The following is a 22,647-nucleotide window of genomic DNA, read 5'->3' on the forward strand; positions in this document are numbered from 1 at the left end:
AGTTCAAGGATACAGTGTAAGATAGGGAGCACAAATATAGTAAAATGATTTTTGGTTAGCTACTGCTAGGTATTACAATCTCCAAAACACAATACTAAGAAGTGTATAAATGCTGTAGAACACAACAAGTAGTGAGAATTCAGTTTTTGCTTACTCCTGTAGCAGGCTGCAAGTTTTTTGAAGACCCTTGGCTAGCTAGACTCAATAAAACCAATCTCAGAATGTGTAAAAACCAAAAGTATGTCAGTCCAGTAGTCCAGTCCAGTAGTCCAGTCCAGTAGTCCAGTCCAGTGATTAGTTACACCCGAAAAATGTGTTTAACAGTCTGTGCCTAATTTCTGAAATAGGAGGCATTGTATTGAGTGATGTCATGTTTTTCAGACCCACAGTGGATACATGACAACAAAGTTGCCGGCAATATAACCCCTGGTAGAAACTATCCTTCAGTGTTCAGTCTGGTGACACAGACTGGTTATATATAAATCCTCTCTCTATGATAAGCAATTGCACCTTGATGGCTTACTGTTATTGTCCGTATACTATCTGGATACCCCTCAAATCGTCGCGACACTTTACTAGTTATTTCCAAGTGCTATACACTCTGCTCGAAGAACATAACATTCCGCCTTGCATTCCTCTGCTCCTTAGTAATGAAACAATAGCGAGGAGACAAGGCACCGAGCTTCTTAATTTCACGCGCATCTTCTTGCGCATCACATAATAAATCTTGTGTATTCTATTTTATTCGTGATGGAAAAGTTTCCTTGGGGAAGCGCTGATCAATGGGAGGAATACCTGCAGACACACTATCATTTGATCAATTCTCCCGCTAATGACCGCGGCCACACAATCTTGCACATGGCGGTGCACCGCAACTACCTCAGCTTGGTGAATTTGTTGTTGAGACTAGGGGCTGACCTCGAGGCGAAGACAGAAAAGGGTGAAACTCCATTGTTGATAGCTTGTCAGGTATACACCATAATCTGTATTGTAGGTACCTATAATTGCACTACAGTAGAAATACAGAAATATGCTTTTGAAGCGTTGTGAATACACCATCAATGCTAGGGTCCGCAACGCGAAAAATCGATATCCTCCAATCAACTACCAAACTATTGTCATGTGTTAGGCTAAGTGTAACTTGAATAACACCAGCATGGCAGCCAAGTTTGTCACTTTCGTCTGGTAGAAAACGATACAAATGTCTTAAAATCACGTAATTTTTCATTGCAGCAGTTCGTAAGGTTCTTCGTTTGCCACAATATTCACTCTCAACATTGTTCAAGTAGTCTATCATCAACTCAAGTATTGGTGGTTTGATTTTATTGGTCAGTTTCTGGTGGCAGCACGATCTGTGCAGCTTTTTGGCGACAGACAAAATGTTCCTCTGGAGCACAGGACAAGTAGAGCAGCAACTGCACCGTAGGTCAGCAATGACCAGCACTAGGTAAAGTACCTGCATGCGGAGTATGGTTATAATTGAAGCTTGTTAGCCATCTGGCTGAGCCATCTATATGCTATCTGGCTGAGCCATCTATATGCTGAAATTCGGCCAAAATGATGCGAGTTTTGCAAACAAATACCAGAATGGTTGATACATCAGTGAGACAGTCTCCAACAGCAAGGATATGAAGTTTATAAACACCTAACCATACGGCTATCTCGCCCAGTAAGCGCATAGAGTATGAAATAAGCACTCATGTGATCGAAATTCAAATCACGGAATCACCCATGAAATCGCTTTTATTTCTGAATAGGAACCATGCAGTGTGCTCCTTTTGTAAATTTTTGTTTTAATTGTTCACTCAAGCCCCAGTGTAGGTGTGTTTTATGCTGTGATGGTATTGTAGGGAGAGTCTTAGACTGATGGACTAATCGAGATACTGAACCTAATGCACACAAACTGATTGTCACTTGATTCCAAGTGATTTTAAGGTCATTGGAATAGATTATGGTTGTATTTTCCGAGATTTGAATATCGATCACTTAAGCGCCTATTTCATGCATTGGATTGCTCTATGCGTTTACTGGGCGAGATAGCCGTATTGTTAGGTGTTTATAAGCTTTGTATCCTTGCTGTTGGAGACTGTTTCACTGATGTATCAACCATTCTGGTATTTATTTGCAAAAATCGCATCATTTTGGCCGAATTTCAGCATATAGATGGCTCAGCCAGATGGCTAACAAGCTTCAATTATAATCATACTCCGCATGCAGGTACTTTACCTAGTGCTGGTCATTGCTGACCCATGGCACAGTTGCTGCTCTACTTGTCCTGTGTTCCAGAGAAAGAAACATTTAGTTTGTCGCCAAAATGCTGCACAGATGGTGCTGCCACCAGAAACTGACTAATAAAATCAAACCACTGATACTTTGAGTTGATGATAAACTACTTGAACAATGTTGAGAGTGAATATCGTGGCATACGAAGAACCCTACGAACTGCTGCAACGAAAAATCATGTGATTTTAAGACATTTATATCGTTTTCTACCAGAAGAAAGTGACAAACTTGGCTGCCATGCTGGTGTTATTCAAGTTACACTTAACCTAACACATGACAATAGTTAGGTAGTTGATTGGAGGATATCGATTTTTCGTGTTGTGGACCCTACGTACCAATGCAAGTCCCAACATGAAAATTTGGTGATACACAAGTGATTGTGAGGTTCGTGTAATATGTGTGAAGTAAGGGCTGCATACATGTGACATGTCTTCAGGTATTCTCTAAAGAGTGGTGCTCTTGGTAGAGCACTGCTCTAGTTTGCTTAAATTTCTTTCAATGTGGTAAAAGAATATCTATAATTTAAAAAATGATTTTATGTTGTTGGTAGCTAATTGCCAGCTCTACTTTACCTTGATTTAATCATGTGTATTACTTTTAGTGTTGTACCGATTCCCACCTTTTAGGCTAAGCCGATTATCCAATATTTTTTGTCTATTTTACCCATAGTTAACTGATACCTGATTGTAGGTCTCTACAAGTTATACTTATTTATACTCCACTAAAAGTACAGCTTACAATGCCAAAGCTGTGAGGTCAAAGGAGGATGGTCACTCAACATACAACATTTCCCTACTTACGTAGGTGGCCTCCCCCAAAGTTGGCTCTGAATGTGGTGCTTGGCTGGAATCTGGGTGGCCTGTGGATCACGTCATGATGGGGTTGGCTTTTTTTCTGGCCTTCTAGGTATTTGTCCCGTTTCACTTCAGGATATTTAGCTCAAAGATTTTCGTTGAGACTCCTAGGCTATGGGTAAACACCTTGAACAGGCTCTGCCTTCTGTGTACACCCTCCAGTGCCTAACTGGTAAAGTAGATAATAACAATAACATAGCCCTATGACGTACTACTACGTGTAATTACATGGCACCTGAAATTAGCATCATTTTTATGAAGCCCCTCGTCATGAGAGTTATGCATAATTTAGCGTTATTTCTTAGTTCTAAAGGTCACATAAAGTGTGGGCAGCTGAAAGAAGGGCTCTGGGAACTGTAATTTATCAATATCAATTCGCACATTAGAATATTTTGTATTGATACTGAGGTGTCGGGGTTGAATCTTTAAGATCACAAGATGTTTGACCAACTGTGAGGTTGTGCACTTACCTCAACTCAAACTGCTAATCAGAGAAGTGGGCTAGGGCTCTAACCATCACTGTTTATCATATGGTTGGCTTTGTGGTTACCACTAAACATAAGTAAACTACATAAGTGCCATTGACAACAACCTTGTAGTGGTACTGTAGCTGCTGAATAGGCTAATAGTCTGCCCATTTCAGAAGCTTAGTGCTAATGAGCACCTGATACAATTGATTTTGATTGTGGTAATAAAAACAGCTAATTATCGGCTTCTACGGATTACTATCTGATTATTGCATACTGAACATAAACAAGTGAGTACTTAGTTTGAAATTGTTACAGTTTCACAAATCTTTGAGGGTGCGATGTAACTGTATAAGGAAACTATTAAATAATTTTGCAAGTAGCTAAACATAAGTCCTGTTCTTCCCTCTCTATTCAAAGAATGACAAATTCAATGTTATGTTATGTTTTGTATATTGTACTATTGTATTGTGGCTACCTACCTACTTACATATTGCTTCACTCCATAGTCTGGCAGTTTGTATACTACTCACGCTCTGGTCACTGCTGGGGCTGACGTCATGGCAACTAATAATAAAGGCTTGTCCTGTGTTCATCTGAGTGCATCTGGTGGATTGGTGTAAGTGTCATGGTGTGTGTGCGCGCGCATGCATGCGCACATGGGCGTGTGTGTTTATGTGTTGTATATAGTGTGTGTACACGTGTATGCATTTTTAGTGTATTGCTGCTAATGTACTTGTTGTGAGCCTAATTTGTTGATAGTGTGACTAGTGGCAGCACCCCTGTGGCAAAGGTGTTGCGTTGGCTGTGCAACAGAACCTGCACACAACACAACATAACATACATACCATGCTATTGTATTGCAGAAGAGCGCTCCACCCTCCAGTTTATTTTCTTGCTTGGCCTGGCATGCTTCCCTTGACTAGGTGGGTATCTCCCAAGGAAGGGATGATAATGTTCTTTAGACAGGGAGTATTAAGTATTGTAGTGTTGTAGTGTTTGTGTGCATGTGTATGTGTTTATGTGTATATATACAGTGTCTGAGGCCATAAATAATCCACACACGCACACATACTCACACGCGTGCGGTCAGCACACACACATACACATAATGTATATTATATATATGAAGGTGTGCAGTAAAGAGGTTCTTATACTGTACACTGCATTTTTCTTTATTACTATTTTGTGAACATATATGACACTTTAATGTGTTCTTTTCTCATAGTCATCTCATCCACTACCTTGTGACTACCAAGCAAGTGTCTCTTGCTGTTAAAGATAATGAGTGAGTCACGTTAAGGTTGATAGGACTACTGTGTAGCCCCTCAATATGGACACCTCATCAACATGTACATACGTATCTATGGTCCCTTTAGTGAATAAGCACTTAGGTTTTTAGGCTGCTTTTATAAGAACAGGTCAAGCTATGAACATGTGTAAGTGTCCAGAATAGAGGGGGCCCTACTGTACTGTGTTCTATTGTATTGTGTTCTATTGTATTGTGTTGTACTGTACAGTATTGTGTTGTACTGTACAGTATTGTGTTGTACTGTACAGTATTGTGTTGTACTGTACTGTATTGTGTTGTACTGTACTGTACTGTACTGTACTGTATTGTGTTGTACTGTACTGTATTGTGTTGTACTGTACTGTATTGTGTTGTACTGTACTGTACTGTACTGTACTGTACTGTACTGTATTGTGTTGTACTGTACTGTATTGTGTTGTACTGTACTGTACTGTACTGTACTGTACTGTACTGTACTGTGTTGTACTGTACTGTATTGTGTTGTACTGTACTGTACTGTACTGTACTGTACTGTGTTGTACTGTACTGTATTGTGTTGTACTGTACTGTATTGTGTTGTACCGTACTTTACTGTAGTCTGTTGTATTGCACTGTGTTGTACTGTACTACACTGTACTGTACTGTACTGTACTGTGTTGTACTGTACTGTACTGTACTGTACTGTGTTGTACTGTACTGTACTGTACTGTACTGTACTGTGTTGTACTGTACTGTACTGTGTTGTACTGTACTGTACTGTACTGTACTGTACTGTACTGTACTGTACTGTACTGTGTTGTACTGTACTGTACTGTGTTGTACTGTACTGTACTGTACTGTACTGTACTGTACTGTGTTGTACTGTACTACACTGTACTGTACTGTACTGTACTGTGTTGTACTGTACTGTACTGTACTGTACTGTGTTGTACTGTACTGTACTGTACTGTACTGTACTGTACTGTACTGTGTTGTACTGTACTGTACTGTACTGTACTGTACTGTACTGTGTTGTACTGTACTGTACTGTGTTGTACTGTACTGTACTGTGTTGAACTGTATTGTACTGTGTTGTACTGTACTGTACTGTGTTGAACTGTATTGTACTGTACTGTACTGTGTTGTACTGTACTGTACTGTGTTGAACTGTACTGTACTGTGTTGTACTGTACTGTACTGTGTTGAACTGTACTGTACTGTGTTGAACTGTACTGTACTGTACTGTGTTGAACTGTACTGTACTGTGTTGAACTGTATTGTACTGTGTTGTACTGTACTGTACTGTGTTGAACTGTACTGTACTGTGTTGTACTGTACTATACTGTGTTGAACTGTACTGTACTGTGTTGTACTGTACTGTACTGTGTTGTACTGTACTGTACTGTGTTGTACTGTACTGTACTGTACTGTACTGTACTGTACTGTGTTGTACTGTACTACACTGTACTGTACTGTACTGTACTGTGTTGTACTGTACTGTACTGTACTGTACTGTGTTGTACTGTACTGTACTGTACTGTACTGTACTGTGTTGTACTGTACTGTACTGTACTGTACTGTACTGTACTGTACTGTGTTGTACTGTACTGTACTGTGTTGTACTGTACTGTACTGTGTTGAACTGTATTGTACTGTGTTGTACTGTACTGTACTGTGTTGAACTGTATTGTACTGTACTGTACTGTGTTGTACTGTACTGTACTGTGTTGAACTGTACTGTACTGTGTTGTACTGTACTGTACTGTGTTGAACTGTACTGTACTGTGTTGAACTGTACTGTACTGTACTGTGTTGAACTGTACTGTACTGTGTTGAACTGTATTGTACTGTGTTGTACTGTACTGTACTGTGTTGAACTGTACTGTACTGTGTTGTACTGTACTATACTGTGTTGAACTGTACTGTACTGTGTTGTACTGTACTGTACTGTGTTGTACTGTACAGTACAGTACAGTACTGTACTGTACTGTGTTGTACTGTACTGTACTGTGTTGAACTGTATTGTACTGTGTTGTACTGTACTGTACTGTGTTGAACTGTATTGTACTGTGTTGTACTGTACTGTACTGTGTTGAACTGTACTGTACTGTGTTGTACTGTACTGTACTATGTTGAACTGTACTGTACTGTGTTGTACTGTACTGTGTTGAACTGTATTGTACTGTGTTGTACTGTACTGTACTGTGTTGAACTGTACTGTACTGTGTTGAACTGTACTGTACTGTGTTGTACTGTACTGTACTGTGTTGAACTGTACTGTACTGTGTTGTACTGTACTGTACTGTGTTGAACTGTACTGTACTGTATTGTACTGTGTTGTACTGTACTGTGTTGAACTGTACTGTACTGTATTGTACTGTGTTGTACTGTACTGTGTTGAACTGTACTGTACTGTACTGTGTTTTTCTGTACTGTACTGTGTTGAACTGTACTGTACTGTGTTGAACTGTACTGTACTGTGTTGAACTGTACCGTACTGTGTTGAACTGTACTGTACTGTGTTGTACTGTACTGTACTGTGTTGAACTGTATTGTACTGTGTTGTACTGTACTGTACTGTACTGTACTGTGTTGTACTGTACTGTACTGTGTTGAACTGTAATGTACTGTGTTGTACTGTACTGTACTGTGTTGAACTGTACTGTACTGTGTTGTACTGTACTGTACTGTACTGTGTTGTACTGTACTGTACTGTGTTGTACTGTACTGTACTGTGTTGTACTGTACTGTACTGTGTTGTACTGTACAGTACAGTACAGTACTGTACTGTGTTGAACTGTATTGTACTGTATTGTACTGTGTTGTACTGTACTGTGTTGAACTGTACTGTACTGTATTGTACTGTGTTGTACTGTACTGTACTGTGTTGAACTGTACTGTACTGTGTTGAACTGTATTGTACTGTGTTGTACTGTACTGTACTGTGTTGAACTGTACTGTACTGTGTTGTACTGTACTGTACTGTGTTGAACTGTACTGTACTGTGTTGTACTGTACTGTACTGTGTTGAACTGTACTGTACTGTGTTGTACTGTACTGTACTGTGTTGAACTGTACTGTACTGTGTTGTACTGTACTGTACTGTGTTGTACTGTACTGTACTGTGTTGTACTGTACTGTACTGTGTTGAACTGTACTGTACTGTACTGTGTTGAACTGTACTGTACTATGTTGTACTGTACTGTACTGTGTTGTACTGTACTGTACTGTGTTGAACTGTATTGTGCTGTGTTGTACTGTATTGTACTGTGTTGTACTGTACTGTACTGTGTTGAACTGTACTGTACTGTGTTGTACTGTACTGTACTGTGTTGAACTGTACTGTACTGTGTTGAACTGTACTGTACTGTGTTGAACTGTACTGTACTGTGTTGTACTGTACTGTACTGTGTTGAACTGTACTGTACTGTACTGTGTTGAACTGTACTGTACTGTACTGTGTTGAACTGTACTGTACTGTACTGTGTTGAACTGTACTGTACTGTGTTGAACTGTATTGTACTGTGTTGTACTGTACTGTACTGTGTTGTACTGTACTGTACTGTGTTGAACTGTACTGTACTGTGTTGAACTGTACTGTACTGTGTTGTACTGTACTGTACTGTGTTGTACTGTACTGTACTGTGTTGTACTGTACTATACTGTGTTGTACTATACTGTTGTGTGTTGTACTGTACTGTGCCAGGTGCAGTGGAACAATTCTATGTGTACATGTATGTGTACATGCATGCACGTGCACTATAAAAGTTACATGGTTAGGAATTTGAAGTATACAACATACTGAAATGCCAGCTTTAGTGATGCACCATTTAGTTGGTAAATAATCGGAAATCGATTAATCAGCCAAATTTCAGCAATATTGGTACCAGTAATAATTGTTAGTAGATTATTTAGCCGCCTGGTGTTATTATTTTCATAACAATAAGACAAAATAATGATTTAAAAAGGCAATTTTTAAAATATATGTTGGAATCGTGGTAAGCATATGCCACTTTAGCATTAATTTCCCATATTGCCTGGGAAATATCACGGGAATGCATATGGCTTTGATGCCCAACCAGTACGATACACTTTGACTCATTATATTGAGCAACATGGAGCATTTAATTGTGGGTTTGGGTTTATAGATTAGGCTAGGCTCAGTTTCAACTAGTTGATAGTTACTAAATCCAAATGATTAGTACTAAAGATAATCGTTTTGGATACATATTTCTACCCACCACACATTAGCCATTGAGCAGACCACACAAATGACAACTAGATTTAAGTAGGTGATTAACTTATTGTACTAACTTTCTGTCCCAATAGTGAATTTAGTAGGCTTAATGTAGTACACAATTCTAAAGCTAAAAGTCGGATCCCACAATTGCAGTTTTTCTGGCACTGTGTGTAAAGTCCATTCTGATATCGGTATGGTTTATGGCTAATATCCCTGACCTTAACAAGCAGGTGGCTACATTATTATCAAGAGTAAGTAATGGAAGGTTTACTCTTGTTATTAGTACGGCTGTTGGCACTATAATCTTTGTCTTCCTAATATAGAATTTTTTCTATTGTATCTTAATTTGGGGAATTGAAGTTCCACTGTATTCCAAAAGTTGTAGAAAAAATATGGTTTTATGTGACTGCTGTATTAGAGTATTATACATATGTTGCTGTTTGCTCTAAACATGCTTTGTTTGCCAGTGCTCCCAATGCTAAACAGGCATTGTGGTTTATACATCATTTTTGTCTACAGGTTTAATACACCGTTACACTATGCTGTCCAGCAGAGGAGAACTCAAACTGTCAAGTACATATTGAAACACGAGGTACAGTATTCAAATAATGTGTTGTTACTGATGAAACAAATACCGTACACGAATTTTCAAGGTGCGTATGTAAGTTTTGCAGATTGAAAAATTTCACGGTTTTATTTTTGTGGGTCACTCGTTTTTCACTCAGGCTATCATAGTGCTAGTGTTAATTTTTGAGGAAGAAAAATTAGCGAATTGCTAAGCAACTGCAAAATCCTTGCCCACCTCAAAATTTTGTGCATATATGGTGCATGTGTGATTTTGAAGTTGTTCTCCTGAATGGTCAGTAAATTGTAGATGGTGAAATCTCTCTAAAGTACATGGTAATTTACCCCTTAAAACTATGATAGTTTTTTGTCACTTGTGGAGAGGTAGCCTTATTTCAGTTTTTCATATAGTGTAGCTTGATTATAATGTTTAGAATTTGTAGTGAGTTAGGGTGAAATTTGAACGTGTAGGTAGCACAGTGTTAATCACTCTGATTAGTATTTATCAGCGCATCACTAATTGTGTTGCAATTTTTGTAACTATTCAGGTTGATTGTCTGACGATGACTAATGCTAAAGGATTTACACCACTTCACATGGCAGCCCAAGCTTGCCACAAGTATGTAGTTAAATTATTAATGTTGTATGTTATCATAGTATTGTGTATAATCACATGACCCCCATTTGCCTGGTTAGCCACAATCTCCATTTTGTTCCACAATTGCAAACTCATGATTGGCATGTGCTGTTTTGGGCTCCGACAAGTGTCTGCCTTCTGTGTCCTACCTACACTTTTATCTTTTATCTAAAAAAAATTCTATAAATCCACCATGGACAATCATTTGTTGTTGTTTTGATAAATACAGAGACCGTTAGTTGCGAATTGGTGACCACCGATAGTTGTCATTTCAGAATACCGATTTCTTCACAGCGGTTTTGTTTTTCTTCGTGAAAATCACACCATTGTGAAGTACAACACACTAGAACTCAAATATCTATCATATCCACATGTTGTTGTAGAGTAGGTAAATGTATACTTTTGCATAGATTATCTATGATCTTTGTTTGTAATACAAATATCAGATCGACTATCAGTTATCGGCTTGTTTTGGTGGTATCCATATCGGATATCGGTACATGCCAGAAACTCATATTGGTACAGCTCTACTCTTGTGAACAATTGGTATTTTGCACATCAGTAAACACCAAGGGAAATGATATGATAGCGAGCATATTGTAAACATGTTAGCACCAAGTATTCTCCAATGTAGCACCCTTATACCAACTGTTTTCTGTAAAACATTACAGTTATACATTCAAAGGAATATCTACTGACTTCTCTGAATTGTGCACCAAATATAATGGACAAAACAATGCCTCCTGTGACAACTGGTGTGGCAACTGTTCTTATGCATTGAAGTTGATGATTTATTGTAATGCTCTATAACAGGTTGAACATAGCTTACAATGAAGCGTAATGGATACTTCACTTTTCAGACGATAATTGATATAATTTGGGCGCGCAGCACCATTTCTTTCTTTTGATGTGGTGTGCATGGGCTCACCAGTCATAATAATTGTTTACAAATACACAAAAAATTGGAATTTTCAACTAGAGTAGGGACCATAGCACATCGATAAAAAGTACTGAAACAAGTTGGAGTAGTCCATGATATTAAACCACAGTAAAACAATACGAAGTGTTATATCCCTACTGTGCTTTTCCATTATGGTATCTTGAGCACAGTAGGGATATAACACTTCTTATTGTTTACTGTAATTTAATATCATGGACTACTTCAGCTTGTTTCGGTACTTTTTATCGATGTACTATGGTCCCTACTCTAGTTGAAAATTCCAATTTTTTTGTGTGTGTATCATCGTTGAAACCGGGTCACTACTGTTGACCCGGATGACCCACTGACCCGGATTTGACCCGGATGTGACCCGGATTGACCCGGATTAATTAAAACTGAGGCGTGCGATAAGAGCTATGTTTCGAGCGTTCGATTCGTGTTGAGTAAACAGAGGCAGATCCAGATTTTTAGAATTGCAACTTCAGCTTAGCTGTAGTTAAAAAAAAAAAAAAAAAAAAGGTCATCACCTACTAACATTAGCTACCCCTCACCATAGATACCCTCAGTTTCGTGCTACATACTGCACTTACTAATAATTGGGCGTGGCTGAGCGTATGTTTGTAACGTGATAAGTGGGCGTGGCTCACGAAAGAGCTACACGATAGCGTTTATAAGTTTCTATGTCGTCAAACGGACAATTTCGTTTCTCACGTGATCCAATCCGGGTCAGACCAGGATAATTTGTAAACCCGGTCAGACCCGGATGACCCGGAGAAAATGTGACCCGGATGACCCGACCCGGTTTCAACGCTGGTGTGTATGTACTTGTATACCTTTGTTCTTTGTGTCCCATTTATTACTCCACTATCGCATACATGTTGATTGGTTTGTGGTAACCCTTTATGGCTTCAGTACATGTTATCTCAAAAGAATCATCTGTAATTTCTGTGGTGGTTGGGCTATTTGTAGAGGTACTTGTCCTACTGTTCTTCATTTGTATTACTGTACAACTGGTGAAACAAAACTGAAAACAATGTGGAAAGACCATTTCCCTTTCAGTAATTCAGAGTTGTGGCACGTTCAGTCATGTAATTAATTGTTCTATTTGTTCCTTTGATGTGGTGCTGGTTAACCGTACTGTAATTTATGTTTTAAAAAGTAAACAGACAAGTGGACCCTACTTCTGTCATGACTACATATATTTAATCCCCATCATGGCTATACTATTGACAGGCTGTATATGACTAAAGTAGGAATTGTATGTCCACTAGTTCACTGTAACTGCAACTGATAACCTCCATTGTGTCATTGCTTTTTATCATACAATGCTGGTGTATATTCACTTTCTCACAAAAGCACAAAAGAGTGTTGACCAGCAACCACCTCACAGTACCTTCATGGCACCTTGGCAGTATTGGTTAGGTATAACCAAGCACCTTCGTATGACCTGAAGGCAACTTTATGTTGTTACAAATTTTTACTTGTTAATTAATAAAATTTTCTACTGACTAACTCTAATGACTTCAGACAAGCGTAACTCTATAACGGCTAAGACTGTGGGCTTGATTTTCCACTGTTAGATGTCACTTCAGCTTGACAGGTGCTGTCCACAGTACAGTATTACAATGCATCATGGAGTTGTCTTTGTCCTCCTTTGTGTTCCATCTCTCTTAGCTAACAGCTCAAGGTGTCAATTCACAATAGCACGTGGTGGTTTCCCAATGTTTTTAAATGAGAATTGTCCGTGTTTTCTGTAGTGGCTGGATTGATTGTAGAGGCTCTTCCTGTACTGTTCTTCTTTTGTAATGTGTAAAACAGGTTGAACATAGCTGAGAACAAAGCATAATAACCATTTATTGTGTTTAAAAGTTAACATACAAGTGCAGAATTTTAAGTTTGATTAGGGATTATAGAAATTAAAAGTAGTGAAACAAGGGCTCCCACACCATACTACTACACTTACACTTGATGCATGCTTTACATTACTACCCATACCAATTAACACATAGGGTTTGTGCCACCACTGCTGGTTGGCTATTTTTGTGACAACTTAGGGCTACAAAGAAAGCTGTGGATAATAAGACACAGTCCCAACTTCCTGGAGACCTGCAGCCTGTTTTCTATACTGTCCTTGACATAACCATCTTTGGCATTTTCTGATTTCCACCTTCCATGCCTCTTAAACAGCCTATCTGGGACTCCTGCATTGGCAGCAGTAGTAGCTCCTCCCGGTCTCAAACTGTGGAGTCCAAATTCTGCTGCTGAGAATCCTAAGCTGGTTAGCTTCTTGTTGTACAGGTCACTCATGCAGGTGTAACTTATCTTACCAGATTGTCTGAGTACCTCACCATTCTTCGTCTTTTGAATCGCACGGAATAGGAAGCACTGGTCATTGCATCTTATGCCTGTCCTTTCCATATAGTGTTCCAGCATAGCTACAGGGCATGTACTGGATCTGGTCCTGGCTATCAGCACTTCATCCCCTTGACGAAGCTGGTCGTTCTTGCTTGAGGCAATGTAGACTTTTAACATTTCGCCTTCAATTGTGCAGTCACATGCCCTTAAATCCACTATCTCCTGAAAGCGGAAGAAACCCGCAAACCCAAGTAAGCAAGCAGTCGCCAGCCTTAGATCTGAGAGGGTGCCGGAGCCATTTGCATCTGCAACTATTGCCTCCAACATATCCACTATCATTGGCTCCTTCTTCACAACAGGCTTTGCCAATTTGTGTTGAAGCCCTCGTAGTGTAGCTCTTACTAAGGGGTGGGATGAAGGAGTAATCAAACCCGCGTATGAGTGCACCCATGACAGTGCATTGCAAGCCTCCTCTACAGCGGACTTAGATTTGGTCTCCTCTCCCAGGTGTTGGAGATATAAAACGAACTCATGCGGTCTAGCTGGGATCGGTGAGAGTTTGTAAGAAGCCGCCCATTTCTTCCACCTCCTGAAAGCACCAAGGTACTTCTTGACCGTGCTGTCTGCCCTGCTATGGAGGATGGTGTTAGGCAGCCTACTGGCCAGGTCCTTCAAATCAGGATGTGTAAGCTCGTCTAGTAGCTTCCAACTTCCTTGCTTAAAGACATCTGTAACAGTATAGCAGTAAAAAATGAGGAAATTAAAAAAGAAAATAATTAATATCTCTTATGTAGCTATGAGACTTGCATCACTAACTGAACACACTTAGGTTAGGGCATACAACATAACACATATTAGCCTCCAGCCGTGCCGACAGTCATACCCTTACAGGTCATACCCACCAGCCTCTTTCCTGTGGCCAAGGATAATGGAGTGTCCTTATTGGTCATACCTAACAGGCTAATTCTTTTTTGGAATGGAAAACTCATACTTAGTACCAATTATGGGTTATGGTTCCGTGACCATCAGGCTGAGGGAGGTGTGGGGGGTCTACACTTTTGGGTCATACTCCAGCTTTTTTCTGTCACATTAACTGACTGGCGCACTTATGGGTCATACATACCAGCTTCTTGCTGTGACCCCAGTTAATTGGGAACCTGCATCCCTCTTACACGCAGGACATAACTAGTAGCCCCTTGTTGTGACCAGGATACGTAGGACAAGGTGGTCATACATACCAGCTTCAGCTGTGACCAAAAATCGTTCACATTAGGACTTAGCAACCATACAATTTACTTTATCAAGTTAGACAATATCTGACATAGCAAACCTCATCAGGGCATGTTGGTCATACATACCAGCCTCAGGCTGTGACCATTTACTTTTACTACATACTCATTCTGTGTTTTCTAGTCACTTTTGTGGAACTCTAACCTAAGGGCTAATACTGGTGTATTTGGAAGACCTTTAAATAGGCTAGTACCTACACAGCCTGGTAAAATTAAGTCTGGACTATTAGGCAGCATCAAGTGCTCCACCACAAACTCTGCTGGGTCCACCCCATTTGGAAAGATTAAAGGCCAGAAAGGGGATGACATCCACTGAGGAACTAACAAAGTACCCTTCGCACCGCAGTTTTGGGCATGTCTGATAACTCGGGGGATTAGGTAGATAGGTGGAAACCACCAGTTGTTGTCCTCAGCCCAGTCACAAGTGAATGTGTCCACTGAATCTGTGCCAGGAACCCAGAACCGTGAGTTAAATCTTTCTAACTGGGCATTTACATGATTAGCAAACCTATCCACTGTGTGAGGACCATAAAGGGTGTCTAACCACTGAAAAACTGAAGGGTTTAACATATAGCCATCATAGTCTATTATACGGCTGTAGTAATCGGCCAGCTCGTTCTCCCTCCTTGGAATCCACTCTGGCTCAATTCTGATGTTGTTTCTTAAACAGGTTACAAATATGCTTATGGCTTCTGATTGGAGAGCGGCCTGCCTACTTCCATATTGGACTATTCTTACTACATTCTGGTTATCAGAAAACCAGCGAATCCGTTCATTCATTAGATTTTGCTGAAAGGAATCTAACACAAGCCTCACTGCTCGCAATTCCCGCCATGTTGAACTCTTATCTGCATCCCCTGGGGACCACTGGCCATTAGCAACTAAATTTCCATGCTCCACTATATACCCACCATAACCTGTCGAACTTGCATCTGAGTACACAACCCTGATTGCTGATGGTTTAGGCCAAATGTGTTGCCCATTAAAGTTTGAAATTTCAGTGAGCCAGAATTCTATCTCTTGTAAGGCTTCATCTGTTAAATTTACTCAGTGACACCAAGCGACTCTGCTGTTTAGAGCGGCATACAAGCTTCTGGTCATCAGTCTGGTAACCGAACCTAAGGCAAGGGACATTGAAGTGATTTTGCCGATTATACTGGCCAACTGCTTTGCTGGGAGGAGTCTCTTTTGTTTGGCTTCAGACAGCTTGGCTTTAAGAGTGGAGATCTTTTCAGCTGGTACCGAAAACTCACCAAGGGCCAAGTCTATGTAAAACCCAAGCCATTCCATTTTATAGAATGGTTCCCAAACACACTTCTCTACATTAACAATAAGCCCAGCTGATTCTAGGTCCTGTTTAACTTTTTTACTTTCAACTGTTGCCTCGGCTCTTCCTTTTACTGCTACAATTCCATCGTCCAAGTAAATAATAGCTTTTAGGCCTCTGCCACGCCAGTACCTCACTAATGGTCTCATTAATTTTGTGAATAGATAACAGGCCATGGCCAACCCAATGGGAAGGACTTTAAAGACATAATAATTCTCTACGCCATGCAAATCCCAACGGAACCCCAGATATTTACAGTGTTCGGGCCAAATATCAACATGGTGGTACCCAGACTTGAGATCAAATTTAAATAGGTACTCACCTTGTTCAAACATCAGTGCTGCTATGCGCAGGTCTTCATATTTAAAACTTTGGACATGCAAAAACTGATTCAGGTGCCTCAAGTTAAGCACCAGGCGTAGTTTAACTTCTGGGTTACCTACAACTGACAATGGGCTACACACCTCAGGCTTACTCTGAACTTTCATCACACAGCAGTTCAAAATCAAACTCTTTACTGCCTCATTTACAAACTCACAGTGTAACTGTGAAGATTGGTGGTTAGGTTGAGAAAAAGGAGAGGGAACAAACTTTAACGGCAAGCGGTAACCATTCTCTATACAGTCCAGGATGGGAGGGGGGGCATGCAGGACCTCTTGCCAAAACTGTATTTTTTGTTTGAGCCTTCCTTGGACATCTGAGATTTGGTTCAAAGTTGGAGGCACTTCCGCCTCCCATATTCTTGCCTCCCATATTCTTGCCGTGTCAACTAACAGGCCATCAGAGGGGTAGGTGTCAACTACTTCAGAGGTATCCCAAACATCAACCATACTTTGAGTATCATTTACACATTGTAAAGGCACACATGATTCAGCAGTACCACTATCAGCACCTTGTACACACATGCTTAATTCACTATACTCAGATAAGACACTTGTGACTTCAGCACTGCTTACCACAGGCTGACCAAAAGGATACTGTTTTCCCTTAAGGGGGCAGCTTGTTGCTAGGTGCCCAAAAGCCCCACATGTAAAACAAGGCCCCAGGACTTTTGGCCTGATCTGCCTCTGAGGTGTGAGGGACATCAATGGCTGAGGTGGTGTAGGTGCTGTGCCTGTTCTTGAACTGGGCCCAGCAGTATCCCACTGGGGATCCCGGAATGAATATGGGTAAGGCCGCCGTCTCCAGCCTCCTCTTCCACCACCTCGCCGTCGTTTGCTGGCCTCTTCAAACTCTCTGAATTCATGCTCAACCTCCTTTTCTGAGCGGCGAAGCTGCTTCTCATCATCCTCATTGTCCGCTAGGGGATCGCTCTGATAATGGCGGACGGTACCCCAGCCGAATCTGGAGCGGTCCGCCACTTTAATGTGCTTCTGCCGCGTTTTCAGAGCGGACGCACCTTCCTCCAATAAATCTGTTGCCCTTGACAGTGTGGCCCTCTCTCCGGAATCAGAGGGTGCCATCTTCTCCAGTTCCTTCTTCGCGGACGCGATGGATTCTTCCACCTCCTGGTTGAACTTGAATTGCATCTCATTTCCCTTCTTCCGGAACTGGTAAGATGGTCCTGAGATTTTCTGCGATAGCTCCTGTGCTGTCCTTTCTTGTGCAAGTTGAGCGAACGTCACCTCTCGCTTTACTTCGGCGATAGCTGAGGTTAGCTTCGCATCCATCTCCTGCTGGTTTTGACTGAGCTTCTCCATAAGAAGGTCGATCTTTTCTTCCACCATCTTGGATCGTGATAAATAGCGCAGCCAACTTGTTCACACACGTGGCCTAGAGTGAATTAATACACACCACACAGCATTATATATACCATGCATCACGTGACACTACTACCATATTCATGTGGGAGCTTATTTTCTTGCTAATTCACTGCGTTAAAACGCTAGAAAATACATAAGCCACCTACACCTGCAGATATACATACTAGTGGACATTTAATCCCTAATTCAGTCAAGGGTATGAGATTCAATGTCATACCCATGACATTTTATCTACAGGTATATTGTTTCAGTACTTTTTTGCTCATTTCTGTGACCCCTAATTATTCCTTACACATGTACTATAAGGGACCGCAATTATGGCAGAACCCTTCCAAAAATTGTATAACAATCTAAAGTCACCTGCAAACATACGTACTTTGTTAACCTTTACTGCTGTATTTATAGAGGTACACCCAGCTATTAATTGTGGGTTGTAATTTTTAACCACAACTTCACACTAGGTGAAAGCCTATCATTAGATAATTTTGTTACTTCATCATCTCTGTGTGGTCATTTAACAATTTTACATCATCCTGTGTCCTTAGCTCCAATACTGTTTTTGTAGTCATTAACATTTCTAATAGGATGAAAAAGCCAGCTGAGCATAACTCGACTACGGTAAGGTTCGACTATGGTTCAACATTGCTTCTGTCTGAGATGTGCCTTTTCACTCAGCCGCATCAGTTACGTACACTCTACGTCGTGGATGTACAGTACGTAACTTTGTTCTTTTTGAGTCCCATTTCTTACTCTATTACCACTTAGACTACAACAAGTTTGATACTGAAATTTGATTGGCTGAAAACGTGGTCTCTAAATCTCGTAGAGCCACGGTCATGTCCAATAGAGACCACGCTCTGAGGCGATACGAAACACGATAATTATGCGCCTGTAACATTGGCAACGCATGGGAGTTTAAATGGCTAGTAACAGCCGTACTGAATTAGAGGGAGGTGTAATGGGCTTGTTTGTACTAATCAACACTACATTATTTGCTTACAAGCAGCTGTCGGGGCACAACAACAGCAACAATGAGTTGTAGTCCAGTCGCTGAGTCCAGTACTTCGATACATAGCACGCGCCTGTAACATTGGCAACGCATGGGCGTTTAAACGGGTAGCAACAGCCACGCTGAGGTCCCGCCATGTAGGGAAGTGTAGAGGGCTTGTTTCTAGTAATTAGCCATACATTTCCAATTTACAAGCAGCTGTCAACTCAAGGTACAATAACGAGTTGTAGTCTAAATAAGTTAGACGTCAAGAACCACTGGGTTCTTCGGGATTTAGAAAACCCTCAGGCCCTTAGTAGCGCCCTCGCTGCGCTCGGGCGCTACAGCCCAGGGCCTTCGAGTTTTCTAAATTCCGTAGAACCCTGGTTCTTGACGTCTAACTATTATGTAGGTGTTGATTTGTGATAGTACATCATGGCTTCAGTACATGCTACCTCTAGAATCATCCTTAATTTTTATGGTGGTCGGACAATTGGTAGAGGTGCTTCTCATACTGTTCTTTAGTGTATAGGCCACTTTACAGTAATTCATAGTTGTGGCACGTTCAGTCATGTAGTTAATTGTTATAATGTATCTGGCGGTCTTTGGTTCTTGTTGTGGTGCTGGTTCACCATACTGAATCAAAAAAGTAAACAGACTAGTGTAATGGAAAATTTTGAAATTTTTACACTTGAGTGGAAAATTAGAAATTTTTGCACTTGACCAGGGATGATAAAAATATATGGTAACTGAACTATAAGGATATCATCTACATGTGTAGCTTATTTAATCCCTGTCATGGTTATACTATCAACAGGCTGTACATGACTAAAGTAGGAATTAAATATCTACTAGTTTACTGTGACTGCAACTGATAACCTCCCTTGTGTCATTGCTTTTTATCATACAGTGCTAGTGTATATTGAAAGTGCGAAGGAGTGTTGACCAGAAACCACCTCACAATACCTTCATGGCACCTTGGCAGTATTGGTTAGGTATAACCAAGCACCTTCGGTGTGGCAATTTTATGTTGTTACAAAATTTTACTTTTTTTACTAAAATTTTCTACCGACTGACTTCAGACAAGTGTAACTCAATAAGGACTAAGACTACAGACTTGATTGTTATGTAGATGTCGCTTTAGCTTGACAGGTACGTTTTGGCATATTACAATGCATGCATCATGGAGATACCTTTGCTCTCCTTTGTGCTCCATCTCTCTTAACTAACACCTCAAGGTGTTGATTCACGTGGTCGTTTGTAAATGAGAATTGTCCGTCTTTTCTGTAGTGGTTGGATAGATTGTATGGGCTCTTCTTGTACTGTTCTTCTTTTTGTAATGCTGTGTAAAATCTGAAAATGAAACATAATGATCATTTCACTTTTCAGTAACTAATAGCTAGGGCACTCGTTCAGACAAAAACATTAAGTCTGACAACATTTTTTGATGTGGCTCACCTGTCATTATTGTATTACAAAAATGTTTAGAAATAAGTGCAAAAATTAGGAGTTTTAAGTTTGATTAGGGATCAAGGAAATCTAAGTAATGAGGCAAGGGACTGTAGCTATTTGACAGAACATTGTGTAACATGTAACCATTTAGTTGTGGAGTTCCCCACTTTGTTAGCCTTTACTACTGTATTTATAGATACACATTCAGCTATTGATTGTGGGTTTTAATTTTTAACCACAATTTTACATTAGGTAACTGCAGCTACAAACAAGGTAAGTCACAGACCCAAAGATATACGTGCTCATGGACATTTTAATATCTACTTCAGTCGAGGGTATAGGTAATCTCCTTTTATTTATTTCTTAGACTTTTAAGGGACTGCAACTATATGGCAGAACCCTTCCAAAAAGTGTAGGTTATGTTCCATATACCAAATTATTCCTTCTTCACTTTGTTAACCTTTACTGATATATTTATAGATACATATTCAGCTATTGATTATGGGTTTTAATTTTTAACCACAACTTTACATTAGGCCACTTCAACTAAATCTTTTGTTTCTCGGGCCCGACCGACCCTATATTTTTCAGCATATAAAATAATTATGTTAATCACGTGATCACCTTGCAAAGAGTGATAACGCCACGAAGGAGTTGCAAATTTATCTTTAAGCTCTCAAATAGTAACACTAAACATCTCAACATATAGCTGTCTGCTCACAAGTGATACAGCAACGTAATGTAGCTTAGCCACCATTTGACTCGCAATATCACTCAAAATAGCCTAATTTTATTTTTATTTTACCGACCTATCAACCTTTATTTGGCTAAATTTTGCCCGAGAAACAGAAGATTTAGTTGAAGTGGCCTTAGGTAAATATATAGTGGTGTACGTATCATTAGATACAAGTAGAAGGAAAAATTAAAATTTTTAGTTATATTAGGGATCAAAGAGAAAAAAGTAGTGCTACGTATCACATGGGCTGACGGTTGCATTGTGGGAATTGTTAGGTGCTATCTTTTGATTCTATAAACCAGCACGCTTATTACAATTTAACCTTCATGAAATGATTACCAGCATTTTCTGGCTTGTTACTCTTAGTTTCTTTCTTACCGAGCGAAAGGCCGGCATTGACAACCTAGGCACCTCATTCCATGGCAGGAAGCTGTATACATCATCTGAACGAGATTTTGAGTAGAAATCATACAACTACTCACTTGTCCAGTTGAGATACTGAACAAATTCTCTTATCCCACATCACACCAATTATCGAATAGTCATTGATCACGTGATTGTATGTAGGTGATGATCTGCTCACTTCATCACAAACTATATTCTTCCAGACAAATCAGTATAGTGTACTGTATTCTTGTAGCTGTGTAGCTACATCTATGGCTTCTTTGTTGCAGTTGTGCGCAGTGACTTTATCGACTGTATAGCATTATCTGCTTAAATCAAAATTCTGAGGGGGCCATGCTGGGCTGAAATTCGAACAATCTTGTGAAAATGTTGTAAATAGTTTTACTTTGCAATGCTTTAAGCATCAATTTTTAAGGCATTAAATTGCAGAAATCCTGCAACTTCTAGGGGTTGCACCCCCAGACCCTGCTCGTCCCAGACTTCTAATTCATACTACAGCCACATCATATAGCTATATGTCAGATCTACAATTAACTACCACATTTATCCATATAAAAGGCTGGGAATTTATTTCATATAAATGATTTTGGGCCTGGCGTGCAAATGAGCCCGGTGTAGTCCCAGGAGATTATTTCTTAGAGCACACAAGGCGAAGGGTGATTGTGAACAAAGTGGTGTTGAGAGTACTTATGTAATTGACTTACAGTTTGGAATATTTACTTTGCAACAATGAAATACGAGGTGAAGTGCAGTATATAGACTCTTGTACAGCACAAGAATCCGGCGTTTATTAGAATTATAACCTAGCCTTTGGCACCCCAGCGTCTATACGGACCCAGATGTGTATTTTGTAGTTTGGGACGAAGTACCCAGCGTGTATTTGAGCCCAGGCATTCACTTGAGCTCGGCTCTAGTATGTATAAATATGGTACCTATATAGCATATAAAGTCTGAAGAAAAACAACATAGCTAGGCTAGGTGATTTGAGCATATTTATATAGCTAATAGTAAAATATCACTAAAATTGCATATCTGAGTAACTAGGATTTTTCAAAATTTTCCTAGAGGTGGGGGGAG

At 40.1% G+C, this 22,647-nt stretch overlaps 1 protein-coding gene across 1 annotated transcript in view; it reads left to right on the forward strand.

Annotated features, from left to right (window-relative positions):
* The first annotated feature begins 705 nt into the window (after positions 1-705).
* The window catches only part of LOC136252011 (putative ZDHHC-type palmitoyltransferase 6), a 59,704-nt gene continuing 37,762 nt past the window's right edge, over positions 706-22,647 (forward strand). The window contains exons 1-5 of the mRNA XM_066044342.1: positions 706-969; positions 4,114-4,223; positions 4,833-4,892; positions 9,634-9,706; positions 10,227-10,297. Of these exons, the coding sequence (XP_065900414.1) occupies positions 751-969; positions 4,114-4,223; positions 4,833-4,892; positions 9,634-9,706; positions 10,227-10,297 (533 nt within the window). The 5' untranslated portion in view covers positions 706-750. The remainder of the gene's footprint in view (positions 970-4,113; positions 4,224-4,832; positions 4,893-9,633; positions 9,707-10,226; positions 10,298-22,647) is intronic.

The sequence above is a fragment of the Dysidea avara genome, chromosome 4 (genome assembly GCF_963678975.1).
Source record: "Dysidea avara chromosome 4, odDysAvar1.4, whole genome shotgun sequence".
Lineage (NCBI taxonomy): Eukaryota > Metazoa > Porifera > Demospongiae > Dictyoceratida > Dysideidae > Dysidea > Dysidea avara.